The 14941-nt window shown below is 34.9% G+C and overlaps 1 protein-coding gene across 2 annotated transcripts; it reads left to right on the top strand.

The window, feature by feature from the left end:
• Positions 1-1110: 1110 nt before the first annotated feature.
• LOC106661251 (location of vulva defective 1) lies at positions 1111-14713 on the top strand. Of its 2 annotated transcripts, none has more exons than XM_014384532.2 (2): positions 1111-1129; positions 13190-14713. In XM_014384532.2, the coding sequence occupies exons 1-2, from the start codon at positions 1127-1129 to the stop codon at positions 14516-14518; spliced, it is 1332 nt and encodes a 443-aa protein (XP_014240018.1). In that variant the 5' UTR covers positions 1111-1126; the 3' UTR covers positions 14519-14713. The 2 variants fall into 2 exon arrangements, with proteins under 2 accessions (XP_014240018.1, XP_014240017.1); XM_014384531.2 differs by lacking the exon at positions 1111-1129 and adding an exon at positions 3348-3511.
• The last annotated feature ends 228 nt before the right edge of the window (positions 14714-14941 follow it).

Here is a 14941-nt window from a genome sequence, read left to right as displayed (position 1 = left end):
GACTTTTTTTTCTCAACTAAAAACCTTAATTAATTGAACTTCTATCTTAGGTAAGCTACATCCCTTCTGAGTGCTACAAAGCCCTGATCCAAACATTAAAAAAAGCTCCAAAAAACTGACTTCACAGGTAACATCATTAGAAAACCAAGAAAAAATTAAAGTTGTAAGAGATATAATTTCACGAATGTTTAACTCTCTCTTGTCGATTTCTAATATTTTTTTTATATACACAACGATGCTACTTTGTATCCAGGAAAATTGCTGCATTTTCTTGTATCTAAAAGGTTGTAAGAGGGTATAAATAGGTAGGGGTTTGGAACAGAAAAACATTCTTGGTCCATGTCAGAGATTTTGGGCCTTTCGTCCCACTGTGCGTCGGTGGCTGCAAGGTTTAGTCTTTGTCACGGCACTCATCACTGTAAGGTAAAGGTCCCGGGTTCAAATCCAGCGGCCCTGCATTTGAACCCGACATACTTACAAATGGTTTTTTTTTCAAAGACACTGGCACCCTGAGGGTTTATATGACCTCTGCTGTCGCGAACGCTCGTAAAAAAAAAAAAAAAAAAAAAAAAAAAAAAAAAAAAAANAACCTAAAATATGCTTCCCGTAACCAAAAAAAAAGGTTTGTTTAAAGAAATTATAACAAACAAAAAAATTGAAATTTTTGGGCTGGATCAGCCAGAGGTATTTTTTCCCTGACTATGTGGGGTGTTTCCACATAAAAACTTGCACATCCGCTGGATTTTATCCAAAGTTAACATTATTACAACTATTATAAAGGGTCGCCTCTCTTCTTTCCTATGTCATCAATATTTAGGGTATTTGTTGTTACAAGAGAGAAAAATAAGGTTGAAAAAGAAAATTCGCTTGTAAAGGTAACATCCGTAGATGGAATTTTTTGCTAAAGTTATCACAGTTTTTGTAGTTTTGCTTAAAAAAATACCAATCATTTATGGCAAAAATTTGAATTTATTTTTTTGATTTTCTCAAAAATTTGTATTCACAGGTTTTGCGGTCGAAAATATAAACGATATCCAGCACATTTTTCTCATAATGTACAAAATGAAAAAAAGAAAGAAATCTTGCACACACAATTCTCATTCAAACACCAGCAGACAAACATTCAATGGTATAACAATTTGGGAAAAGGCCTAAATTTATAAATAACTTTATAAAACTTTATAAATAGCATGCTATTCTTTAGATTTTTTTTTTTTTTTTTTGTACAGTTTCCTCTGTCTATTTTTGGCCACTATGTAACTTGATCGTGGGGTCTGACAAAAGGTATAACCATAAGGTCTAAGATTTAGTCGCCAAGTTTTTCTAGTATTTGGCATACCCATTGTGCCTTTAAAACATGGTTCCCTTATGTTGCATTCCATGTTAACCTAGGCAAGAACTACTCCCAGATAAGTAACTTCTTTGGTATTCTTTTTTTTTTGTTTTGCAAGATTAAAGCTGTAATATTTTGCTTCTTTTTCCTGGAGAATGGCAGAATTGTTGCCTTAGAGGGATTTATATTTAGACCCTTTTCCTGGCGCCATTTCAATGTTAAGTTTAAGACTTTTTGCAATAATTCGAGAAGAGTCTGGTCGATTTGCTTTTGATTATTATGACAATGTCGTCTGTGTATCCTTGTATGTAAAAGCTCGTTATGGTTAGCTTATGTAGGAGGATAAGGAAGGCTGGAAAAGCCATATACAAAAAATAACAATGAAAGCTTATCGGATGTGCAATATCCTCCATTGTATCTCTCATCCCAGAATGGGCTCGGATATAAAAGTCAGCTTAATGTTTTATAAAGCGAACATAAGATTAGTTCTCGACTTTGGCTCCATTTTCTTTGGAGAAGTACCCAAAACGACACTAAATAAACTGGATATCGTCCAAAATAAGGCCCTCCGGATATGCTTAGGAGTGTTGCCAAGTACCCCAGTGGATGCAATGAGGGTGTTATCCAATGAACCCCCCTTGAATCTACGACGCAAACTTTTGGCGGGAAGGCTTCTGACCAACCTGATGGCGAGAAAATCAGAACTGGTTGGGAGAATATCCACCTTAACTCTCCTCACTTTAACACAAAAATACTGGGGGAAAAAGTCAATGCCTTTGTTAGCAGAGGTATTTACGGATATGGCACCAATACAAGAGAAGGTGGAGAAAAACAGTGTTCTGCCGGCATTCCAAGCGGAATATGTCACAAAATTTAAAAGTCCCGATGTTAAATTATGCAACAAAAATAGCCAACACCCAGCTAGCATAGCAAACCAACTGTGTTGGTCCGAATTAAAGACCAGTTTTCCAAATGGACACTACATATTCACGGATGGTTCGGTTACAACAAAGGGAGTAGGTTGTGCTTTTTACGATCCCAAAGCAAATCTGAAACCAATGTTTCGACTGCCAGATAATCTGTCAATGAACTCTGCAGAATTGGTCGCAAGATTAAAGGCACTAGAATATGCGAAACAAAAACAAATTAGACACACGGTGGTCTGCTCAGATAGTAAGAGCGTAGTGGATAAACTAAAAGGGAATGAGAAGGGTTTTATCACGGAGCATTTACTAATGAGAATTCTCCAGTGTATCCAAGAAATACAGTCGGATGGGCTGGAAGTTTCATTAGTGTGGATACAAGCGCAAATGGGGATAAAAGGTAATAAAATAGCTGACAAATTACCCAAAAAAGCAACGGAGTCTGGACTCACATTGGCCATACCAGTTCCAAAAAAAGACATAAAAAGATCCCTACATTTGACTCTTCTCGTGGACTGGCAATTGACCTATTCATCCGCAGGAGCAGGCCAATTTTTCAAAAGAATTTTCCCCTTAGTAGGACGAGAGCCTTGGTACCGTGGAGATTACTACGACAGGGCACAGACCACGACCATAAATAGACTGCTGAATCATGGGCTATGTGGCAACTATCTCAATAAATAGGGAAAAAGGATTCACCTCAATGCCAAGTGTGCGGTTGCGTTGAAGATCTCCAGCACATCATAATGAGATGCAAGAAGCAAAGAAGAAAGAAGTAGCATCTTAGGAGAAGATATTAACTACGAAATTCTTCTTTCCTCATTCACCAAAACGACATACAATAAACTGTATGATTTCTTGTGCAGTGCAAAAATAAAAATATAACAAGGGAAAATAAGTTTTGTACATAAAGTTAATGTTAAAGTTATAATACTTTTATGGTTTGATATTTGACATTTGCTTTTAAATTCAACCAAACTAGAAATTATTCTACAAGACTTTTAATTATGTTTATTTTTGGTTTTTCTTGACTTTTTATATTTTCTCCATAATCAATTCACGCGAATAAATACAGCACGTGTCTATTTGATTTTGTGCAACTGAATTTCCCTATTTGCTAAACTTGGGCTCTAACGAACGGTACAAAACGAAAATAAAAACTGGAAAGTGTGTCAGCAAGAAGCAAGAAAGGGAAGGAAGTCCCCTCCAAACTGAGGCCCTCGAGTTCAGTATTTCATGCACCTCCACGGAGATGGTACGTATTTCTTATTTTCTTTCGACTTGCCGTAATTTCAAACAGGGAATTTCCTCCGGATCTGGACAAATTCAACAAGAGTCTTCTTAAGAATTCGAGGCCGAGATTATTCAGAAGTTAAATATTCAATTTGAGCAGTTCCCGGCGCCTTAACATTTACTTACTTGATTTGGCACTTATTTTATTTATCTGTCAAGTACTACTTCATGTCAGCTACGAAAGCTTTTTTCCTGTCTCAGGTTTTGCTTAAGTTAAGTGCTCATATCCGGATTCTTTTGGAAATTTTCACTCTTTCGGCCCTTCAAGGAATCCCGTCGAAACAATTTCTGTTTTCCATTATCCGATCGGCAACGTTAAACGTTATTTATTCTCACAAAATTTATTAAATATTATTATTTATTTATTCAATAGGGAGTCGTTGCAGTGGTGTCTGATGATCCGATCGGCAGAACAAATCACTGGAAAAATTTCAGTCGGGGTCCCTCACACAAACGACATATGTCCAGGCTCAAGACGTTTAAAATAATTCGATCTATATTCAAAGAAAGTATATTTTTATTTAATTCAGAAACACTTTCGCTTCAATAATCTAGGGATTGTACACAAACAATATTATATAAAAACAATTGTCTTGAAACCGGATTAAGAGCTATTACGAAAATGGAAAAACCAAGTTTTATAACGGATCATTGTTCAGAAAGCCAAAATATATCCAGTTGTAAAATTTTCGTTTTGAAATCTCTTGTGCAACCAGCTTATATGACACAATTGCCTATAAACGTCTAAATTCCAAAATCTATTCTAGAGAGAAAGTTATGATTCAAGTTTCTGAAAAAGTCACTAGTTTTCGTGATCCGCTTGACCAATTAATATCATTCAATTAATGAAGGTTTTTAGTTGAGATAAAAAAATCAGTGTTACGAGCGGGATTCGAACCCACGACCTTCGGCTTGATACTCCGCTACTCTACCGCTTGAGCTAGAATTCACGATAGCTGCTCATGACACTGACTTTATCTCATTTAAAAACCTTCATTAATTGAATTTCTGTCAAATATTATAATTTCCATTGTAAAACTTCTATATTTTTAATGACGCTTTAAGTTGAATTTTGAGCAGTTTCAAGTTGGTCAAGAATTTACAATTTGTCGAAAAATTCTATGTACGACTTCTTCTTATATATTGTTGCATAACATGGCCATAATAATGATAATCGTCTTGAGAATGGGGATAACCTGCGAGTCGTAGCCGGAACGGGCCGAGATCTCACATCCGGAGTGAAAATTTTTTCTCGAAGACAATTTTCATCACCCGCCTTCGCTTTCTTCCGTGTTTTTCGTAATAATTAGAATTATATTCCAAAAAATGTATCGTTTTGGATGTCTTGTACTTTGTAATATAAACTGACGAACAGATCGCAAGCACAAAAACTACTAAGGACCACAAAACTCTCGATTAGGGTTTTACTTTTTAACATTGACCCCAAAATTTTTGACTAAATCATTTTTCATTGACCGGAACAGATAATAATCTAAAGAGGTAAATCCGGCGGATAGCCTGCACACTATTATTAATTAATAGCTTTTAATCTAATCAGTCAAATTAAACATTAATAGTTTCAAATTAACCCTTTTTAATTTTAAAATAATTCGTTTGATATGGTAGATGTAAATCCCTATTAAAAAAAAAAAAAAAATAAAATAATTGTGCTCTTTGAATACCATTAAATAATATAATTAAAATTAAAAATACGAAATTGATCATAAAAACAAATTATTCTTTTTGTAATTCGAGAATTTTTAAATATAAAAAATTAGCCTCTAATAAACCATTAACCATAACTCACATTTCTCAATTAAAAAAACAACCGTTTTCGTTAAAATTTTATTTCATATAATTTGTGATGTTAATTGTAAATAATTTTCATGTGGTTTCTAAGCGTCCAATTATTTTGTAAAAATCTCAATTTAAATGAAGAAATATTTTCTTTTATATTTAATTTTATATGTTTTTAATTTTTAATTTTAATTAATATTCACAAGATTTTCTAAAAGTCAAATTATTTTATATTAAAAAAAATTCAAATATACAGGAATTTTACGTTTCTTGTTTATATTTCATACCATCCAGGTTTTTTAATGTTTTAAACAAAGGGTTAATTTCAATCTTAAAGCATTAATATGAAATTAAAAGAATTGAAAACAAGTTAAAAAAAGATTAAGTTGAAATGAACATAATGTTAATTTGAAGTTTAAAAGGATTAATTTAAAAAAGTTAAATTAACATTACACGATAAATTTAAAAAAGTTAAATTAACATTAAAAATGGTTCATTTGGTTTAATTTGTAAGGGTTAATTTTTGGTTCAAAAGAGATAGTTTGATATTAAAAGTGCTTAATTTGATGAAAAAAAGCTATATATTTAATTGTACATAATTTTTAATGTTAATTGTGTGTGTTGTCAAATTATTTTATATTTAAAAAAATTCAAATATACAGGAATTTTACGTTTCATGTTTATATTTCATCAAGGTTTTTTAATGCTTTAAAGAAAGGATTAATTTCAATCTTAAAGCATTAATTTGATATTAATAGAATTGAAAAGAAGTTAAAAAGGGTTAATTTGAAATTAAAATAAGGTTAATTTGAAGTTTAAAAGGGTTAATTTAAAATTTAAAAAAGTTAAATTAACATTAAAAATGGTTCATTTGGAATTAAAAAGGGTTAATTTTTGCTTTAAACGATGGATTAGTTAGAAATTAAAATAATTTGGATTTAAAAATGATATTTGGATGCGAAAAGGGTTACTTTAGTGGAAAAAAGAATTGATTTAAAATTAACGTTGTTGACTATAAAAAGGGAATATTTTTCGGAAAAAACCTATGGGGTATGTATTTAATTTTATACAAATTTAAATTTTAATAGTAATTAATTTTCATATAATCTTCTAATAATTGTTATTAATTTATAATAAAACAAAATTCTTAAATATACAGGAATTTTACTTTACATGCATTTCATACCATAGTCTAAGTCTATTATGCTTTAAAGAAAAGGTCAATTTGGAAATTAAAAAAAAAGTTATTTGAAATCAAAAACGGTTAATTTGAAATTAAAATATGTTGATTAGAAGGTAAAAATAAAATAAATAAAATAATCATCTCAACCACATATATAAAAATTATAAATCAAGCTTAAAAAAAGGTTAATTTGAAATTAAAACTGGTTTTGGTGCGAAAAAATGGTTCATTTTGAATTTAAAAAGGTCAAATTTAATACTAAAAAGAATTGATTTAAAATTAGTTGACTATAAAAAGGGAATATTTTTCGGAAAAACCTATGGGTGTATGCATTTAATTTTGTGCAATTTCAAATTTCAATTGTAATTAATTTTCATATAATTTTATAATAATTATTATTAATTTATAATAAAACAAAATTCTTAAATATACAGGAATTTTACTTTACAGGCATTTCATACCATGGTGTAAGTTTGTTACTATATGGTATTAAAGGAAATGTTAATTTGGAAATTTTAAAAAAAGTTTATTTGAAATCGTGTTGATTAGAAGGTAAAAATAAAAAAAATTCATTTCAACCACACTATGTGAAAATTATAAATCAAGGTAAAAAAGGTTAATGAAATTAAAAATGGTTTTGATGCGAAAAAATTGTTCGTTTTGAAATTAAAAAGGGCTAATTTAATGGCTAAAAGCTCGTCCTTGCCTGAAGTTCATTTTTTTCTCTTCACCATCGAATTAAAAGTGTTTATATTTTTGAACTTTTTATTATGTTTCGTGGTTCGCTTGATCAAATAAATTCTTTTCAATTAATTAAGGTTTTGGTTGAGATAAATATTTCTGCTGTATATTTTTAAACGTTGTACTATGTCTGATTAAGTCAATATGTATTTTTAATTAAAAAATAATATACTATATGTGTTCAGTTTACAAAAATAAATTACTATTTTTGTATAGTTATGTAGTATACATTCACTAGTTTTCGTGGTCCGCTTGACCAATTAATATCTTTCAATTAATTAAGGTTTTTAGTTGAGATAAAAAATCAGTGTCACGAGCGGGATTCGAACCCACGATATCAGTGTCTCGATCCACACGGACACTAACTTCCCAATCCTTTTTAAAAAGATAGTTCCTACTCACAGTAAGTTGTTTTGCAACGACCGGATTTCGAGCCTTTTAGCTCATCATCAGTTTGAAGGACTTCTACTGAAGAACTAGATTGGTTTGAGAAATTTGAAATTAAAAAATGTAAAATTGAACATGGTGATAAATGCATTAATAATATAACAGATTTTTATCTACCTCCCATTTTAAATATGTACATAAATAATATCAAACATCCAAATAATTAAACTAATTATTTTAATTGTTATTATTATTATAGTAATTTAATAATATTAAGTATTTACTAAAAAAAACTTTCTAAAACCTTTCTATTAAAAAAAAAAGTATTTACTAGTATAATATTTATTTGTGTTATAATTTCCGCGTATCGCACGTTCAAATTGAGCGCCATTAAAAAAATCAGCTGCTAATTGGAACGTCGCGTTGGCGGAGGTATCAGCGGTTCACTTTGGCAATTCATGTCGAGAGACGTGGTTGTAGAAGTCCTTCAACCTGATGATGAGCTAAAAGGCTCGAAATCCGGATCGTTCCAAAACAACTTACTGTGAGTAGGAACTAACCTTTTAAAAAGGATTGAACACCACACTGACTCCATCATTTATCATTTCTACTAACTTCCCATCTCAACCCCACCTTTTGAATTTTCCCTCCTTTTCCCTGCTTTTTTATATAGTATACTTTTCAAAATTTTACATTTTTCTTTCCATTTGATTTCTGCCAAACTTCCTGGCACTACCCTTGTACATAACGTATCGCATTATCAAGGATCTTTACCCTTTTAAAATCAAACCCCAAACAAACACCCAATTCTAGTTTGACCATTTTTCTGAAAATTTGGCACATAATAATTTAAAATTACAGTAGGGATGTACATACATTTGACATTTCAGTAATATTGGCCGTCAGTTCAGCTGCACTTAACAGGAAGCCGTCCCAAAATAAAAATACATACAAAATTAATAAATAACATTTTTTTTTAAAGCTCAAAAGTAAAGAACTTCGGTAATAGTCGTTGAAAGCCAGTATTTTTCTTTTTTTTAGGTTCAATGTATTTCAAGTCTAATGAAATAACCACCCTGCTCGTGTACTACTTTCTAGTAATTACTGTACTGAAAAAAAAACCTCGGCACTATTTAACCGACGCTTTTATCAATCTTTCTTCCAAGTTGATTCTGTTTATATAATTTTTTTTTTAAGGTTTGTTAAGATGGAGAAAGAAATGCTGGTTGTGACATACCGGCCGGTCTACGACGATTACACTTTCATTAGCATATTTCCAAGCCCGTACGTTGTTTAACAAAGGGAGGAGCCGATGCGAACCTTGCTAAATCGTTGAATAATGAATAAGTGTTTACCGTTGCGCAATACGGGCCGAAGAAAGTTGAAGGGCGTTGTGCTCAAGGTTCTGCGACCCTCTGGCAGCTAAGAAGCCTTTCTTTAGTCCCGGATGCTTTCACTTTCGCTTTCAGACACGCCCGCGTCCAACAACATTTCACCAGGTTTTATGCCTAGTTTGAAAGGATAACGACCTTTTTGTATTGCTTCATTTTGGTATACTGAGTGATGAACCTCTATTTGGTAGTTTCCGGTCATTTTAGTCTGCCTACCGTTGGTTTGATTTGTCATCGTATATTTTGTTCATTTCTTTCAGCCTCAATAGACGATTCAAACATTAAATTAATGTTGGAAGAACCTTACCAATATCACCCAAAGCACGTGCATATAGACATCTAATTAATATATGAAAAGGGGATGGTTGAGTTCCAGCTTAATATCCAATCTTGACTAAAGCCTTTATTTCCATACTTTGAAAAGTGCATTCCCCTTGAATTTGAACGCTTTCTTAGGTTTTAAATTATTGTGGTTGGTCTGTTGATGTTGTCTAATGATTGAACTTGCAGCTTGTTGTCTAGATCCCCCATAGGAGAGGGTGAAATGTTGAAATCAGTCTTACAAACAAAACCATCGGGAGTACTCACTAGATTTTGGAAGATTAAGTAACTTTTCTCGGTTAAGCTTAACAGTAATGTACGACCTATTATGAAGCTAGGAGTTTTGGTAAGAAAAAATTTGCTCCTTTTAACCTTTTTTTGGCCGGCGAACAGCTAGGTCATAGCCGGCACCCAACATTTTTTCTCTCTGCATTTTTCACTTGAAATTGCTCCAATCTAATGCTCACCTTATGGTTGCAATGACTTGGGACATATTTACATCACATGCCAGCATATACCAACACTCGATGTTCATTCACTCACCAATAATTACTTGCAACACGCAAATAAATACACTCATTCATCTACTAACATGCCATATTCCGCCGACGATCACTCCTTTCAGTCATTCCATAAGATTATTCTAATAAATTCTGCCTAGCCAGTGTTATGCACTGTCTTTTAATCTGGGGGTAGGCCACACCTTAATGTTTTAGTTTCTCACACTCCACCAGTATGTTACGTACTGCCATCACACTGTGGGCATCGTCTCTGTCGACTGCTTGGTGAGATGCATGTGGTCTTTGACTCTACTCCTTTTTCCATTTTGGATCTATTGGTATACCATATTAGGCCCTAGGAGGCCCTTTTTTACCTGTTCCCGTAATGATTACAGACAGGTCGTCCTAACCATTTACAGTTTAGTTACATTAAGGTCTACAAATTCAGTACGACTTTTTCTACCAGCTTTGCACATAACGCTTTTTGATTAGGGCATATGTCCAAATTGTGGAACTATGTGGTATCGTAAGCAGGCTGCATCCGGGCCGATGTTTCATCTACATAGATTCGGATTTACCCATGGTTTCTTAGCGTTTATGACCCATTTAAACTGGGTCGCAGCATAATATTCGCCCTTCCTCCTACTCAACCACACTGTTTTTGTTGTGGCTTTTTTGTACTTATTTAGCAGGATTGAACCCACGACCGCCGACTGTAGTACCACTAGGGTGCTCTACTAATCGAGCTATCGAGACTTTAGTCAACGAAACACCAATTCTTCCTCTCATAGCTGTTTTTGTGCTGTGAACATTACTGCATCCAGGAACCTCTTTTGCTGCACCGTTTTTCGTTTTCCAGAATCTTGATTCATGCTTGTTCCTTCTCAATGCTTATCTTCCTTCTCACGCATTGATTTTATTTAGTTTCTGAGAACTGTGAGTTTCTTTCTTTACTGTTTAGAAGTATGCCCAGAGATATTCGACTCTCCGTCTTTGAGTGAAAGCTATTGAAGTGCCTTTAGGATAGTAAGCATTTCAGCTCGGAAACACCTCAGTAAATATTTCTTTGAGTGTCAATAGAAGACCCAAGCATTAAGCTAATTTTGGAATATCACCCAAAGCACGTGCAAATAGATATCCGATTTACTTTTTAAAAGTGGATGGTTGAGCTCCAGCATAATATTCGACAATTTAGACTTAGCCTTACTTTTATTTACATAACTCGAAAAATGCACTCTCCTTAATGAATTTAAACGCTTTCTTAGGTTTGAAATTATTGTGGTGGGTCTTTTTAAGTGTTGAAGTGACTTCAGATATCCTGGAAATGGTGAAATGTTGAAATCTGACACACATCGACGATGAGCTTACTAGGATGATTAAGTTTTTAGACGTTATGATTTAATTTCTCCTTCCCGAGTGGATCGAGGTCACGATAGCTCAAGTGGTAGAGCAGCGGCGTATCTAGCCGAAGATCGTGGGTTCGAATCCCGCTCGTGACACTGACTTTTTTATCTCAACTAAAAACCTTAATTAATTGAAAGTTATGATTTAATATTAACAGTAATATCTGACGTATTCTTAAGCCAGGAGTTTTGACTCTCGCTACTTTTTTTAATTTTGCATCTATTTGTGTACCATATTAGAACTCTAGGAGGAGTTTTATTTTGTACCTGCTGCCATATTGATTACTTGTATTCTTAATCATTTTAGTTATAATAACACGTCAACAAATTCTTATATCGTGGTGGATCTGTTGATATCTGTGACTGAACTTGCAACTTGTTCTTCAGAGACCAACCACAGGGAATGGCGAAATGATGATGTCTGATAGACAAAACCATCGAGAATGACTAAGGTATCTTTGTATGATGGCTGGGAATATTGAATAGGTTCTGAAGTTCAAAGTAATCTATAAATTATGTCTTGTGAGTTATAAATGCTAAGAGTCTAAGAAATGTTCTTTGAACAGAGCCAAGAAAATGAGAACATTTGTGGTGGAAGAGATTCCAGAGATTTCTTAGACCCCTAGCATTTATAACTCATAATTTAGACATTACTTCGAACTTCAGAACCTATTCAAAGAACAGACTCAAGAAAGTAAGAATATTTGTGGTAGAAGGGATTCCAGAGGATAGAAGCATACGCTAGTGTACGCAAAACTAACAGCTTATAGAGAGTGACAGTGGATTCTTGATTGGTGATGCCTCGGGTATTTCGATTAATTAAAACTAAGGCTTTAAACGATTTGTTTTTTTATGAAAGGGATGTGATTACAGAAGGCCAACTTTTCGTCGAAGTTATGGAACAACTAAACGCCCCTCAGACCAACACGTCAGCAAAGTTTAGCGGTAGCGGGTCCAGACGGCCGCCCAACGTCTAATCAGCATTTCTTTAAACTAGTATAAAAACCCTAACCCCAAATATCCTTGCCTTACTCTTACGATAGCCTTTTGCCCGTCACTCTGTCGGTTTAAAATTAAACATTGTACAGTTTTGACAATAAAGTTTCTTCTTTTTTAAAAAAAAGTCTTCTTCGAGCGATTACTTAACTTCCATCATAACCCAACGATCTCTTACATATGAGACTCTAGACGGAAAGAGTGTAATTATAAGTATGAAGAAGAGTATGGAATGTCGAGAATAGGAAGAGCATTTGGAAATATTCAAATCCAAATGATTTTGGTCAACTCACTTAAGACATGAAAAGTTTCTTGAAGAAGGGAAATGTCATCAACTCTACGGATAGATAAATTTAGATAAATTTTGAGGTTATCTGTGAATAGGAGGAACTTTAGTAAAGGAGAGAATTTGATATCGTTAATAAAAATATTAAAAAGAAATGACCCTAAATGAGATTCTCGAGTAACTTCCGAATTGATCGAAATGTCTTTCGGTTCATGTAGTTGAGGACCTACCAGTTCAGTCATAGTAGGTTACCATGAACACCATAGGACTCAAGTTTAGCCAAGAAAGCATGATCAAAGTCCTTAGATAAGTGTAGATGCAGACAACTTGAAGGCCTTTATCGAAAGACTAAGTGCAATGCTGGAGTGTTAACAGATTTGTGATGTTAGGCCTATGAAGAAACCTTTTTCCTCAATAAAGGTAATATTTCGAAAATCAAAAGTCAGATGATGGATTCAGATATCTCGGGAAAAGGAGCAAGAGAGCCATTGAAGTGCCTTAGATTGGCATACATGTCAATATCACCCAAATCACATGGAAATACACACTTTTAACAAAATATGACGTGTGTTATATTTTGCATATTTTTAATTTTTTTAAATAAAAGGTGTCAACGTTTTATATGTCTGTTTCAGTGGTTAGCTCTCGTTTTACTATGGCTCGCAGCCAATTCGAGGGGAAATGTGATCGACAACAATCTGGACGTCGAGGCTGTGAAGGAAGTCGAATCTCTCCTCGCCAAAGACCCGAACTTGCCTCGGCTGACCAGGGGCGAAATTCTCTCTCTCATTTCTGAAATACGCCAGGGAAAGGACGTGATGATCGTCCTTCCTCAGAACGTGACGACCACGACGACGACGCCGAAACCGACGAGGAAAACTATCAAAAGGAGAAGAAAGCCTGTCAGGCCGGTCTATCGTCAGTCCACTACCACCACGACTACCAGCACGACGGAAAATCCGACTCAGCCTAGTTTCAAAGCAGCATCGGATAATGTTCGACCAATTTTTGTCACACCCGAATTGACGTTTGAGACTTCATCGACTGTCAAATTATCTTCGACGACTGTCAGACCTACTGAAACGACACCCGGCTTCTCGACGACGACAAAAGTCGGTTCCAATCCGGACGTCTTTGTAGCGGCGGAGTCTCTCGGACCGGACATGAAGGAGCTCCTGAGTAGCTTCGGTCTTCTTGGCCCAGTTGCCACGACGGAAAAGATCACATACCAAGGAGACGTGTCCCCCACAGTGGACCCTTCGTCCTATTCTAGGTTCAAACCGCTATCTTTTGAGTCGGAAGGCATGTCCCCAGATATGAAATCTTTCCTCTCGTCGTACGGCCTCTTAGACAACAGAAAGTCCAAATCTGTCAACATAGACCCAGTCGAACAACTCCCAGGCAAAGATGTCCTACAAGACCTCGGCGTCGCCCCTACCAAGAACAACTTCATCTTCAACCCTCGAAAACTGAGCAAGAACAATACCGAGGAACTGCAGAAGGTCAACGAGATCCTTACCAGATTGCGGGAAATTTCCGAAGGGAATGCCACCGATCTGAACAGCGAGGAGGTGAAGGAATTGCTAGCCTTGGAGAACGGTACGAGGCTGGCCGAGCAGGATAACATCGATCCTTTATCGGACAACTTCACCCTTTCTGAGTTGAAGAACGAGATAAAAAGACAGCAGCCGAACTCGACAACGGCCGAACCGACCGAACCGCCCAAGACGACTCCTCTTGACGACGACCCTGAACTCTTGTCCGGCGACACGGGTGCCGTCTTGGGAGATTCCTTCGGAGGAACCGGTGACACGACCACCGCCAAACCCAACGGTTTCTATTTTCTTTTCGACTGGAACAGCTTCATCGACGTCGGGACTGAGGACGAACCGCGGAAGGTCAACATCAATTTTTCACCGAAAGTGGGTGATCCCAGAAATTTCATCAGCGTAAAAATACCTTAGTGGAGCGATGCCGAACCGTCTTCCCGTTACTGAACTTTGGTCTGGGTTCACCCGTTATCTTCGAAATTGGGTGATCAAGTCCAGAACCGTTAAACGGATCTAAGATCAATATTTTGGTTTAGATTTAAACCTTTTGTAAATAATTGTAGATTTTATAATGTTATATGTATTTATTTGTAAAAAAAATAAAGTATTTCCTAGTTTTTCCTATTTATTAGCTTAATTTATTATGCAAAAACTTTTCCCATTCAATTTATTTCCTTTTAAATAAAACTGTTTTACCAGACAACGTCATATCTTCTTGCGCTGTTTCGAACTTTTAGCCTGTAAGACAAAAAAATTAGAAAGGACATCGACCAGGACTATAATCGTGATAAAGTAGTCATTTATTTTGACCCAGTTACCACATCAATGGGAAAATTG

This window comes from Cimex lectularius, unplaced genomic scaffold (genome assembly GCF_000648675.2).
Source record: "Cimex lectularius strain Harlan isolate CLEC.00 unplaced genomic scaffold, Clec_2.1 scaffold47, whole genome shotgun sequence".
Classification (NCBI taxonomy): domain Eukaryota; kingdom Metazoa; phylum Arthropoda; class Insecta; order Hemiptera; family Cimicidae; genus Cimex; species Cimex lectularius.
Note: the sequence above shows the minus strand (reverse complement) of the source record. Positions and strands in the feature narration are given on the sequence as shown.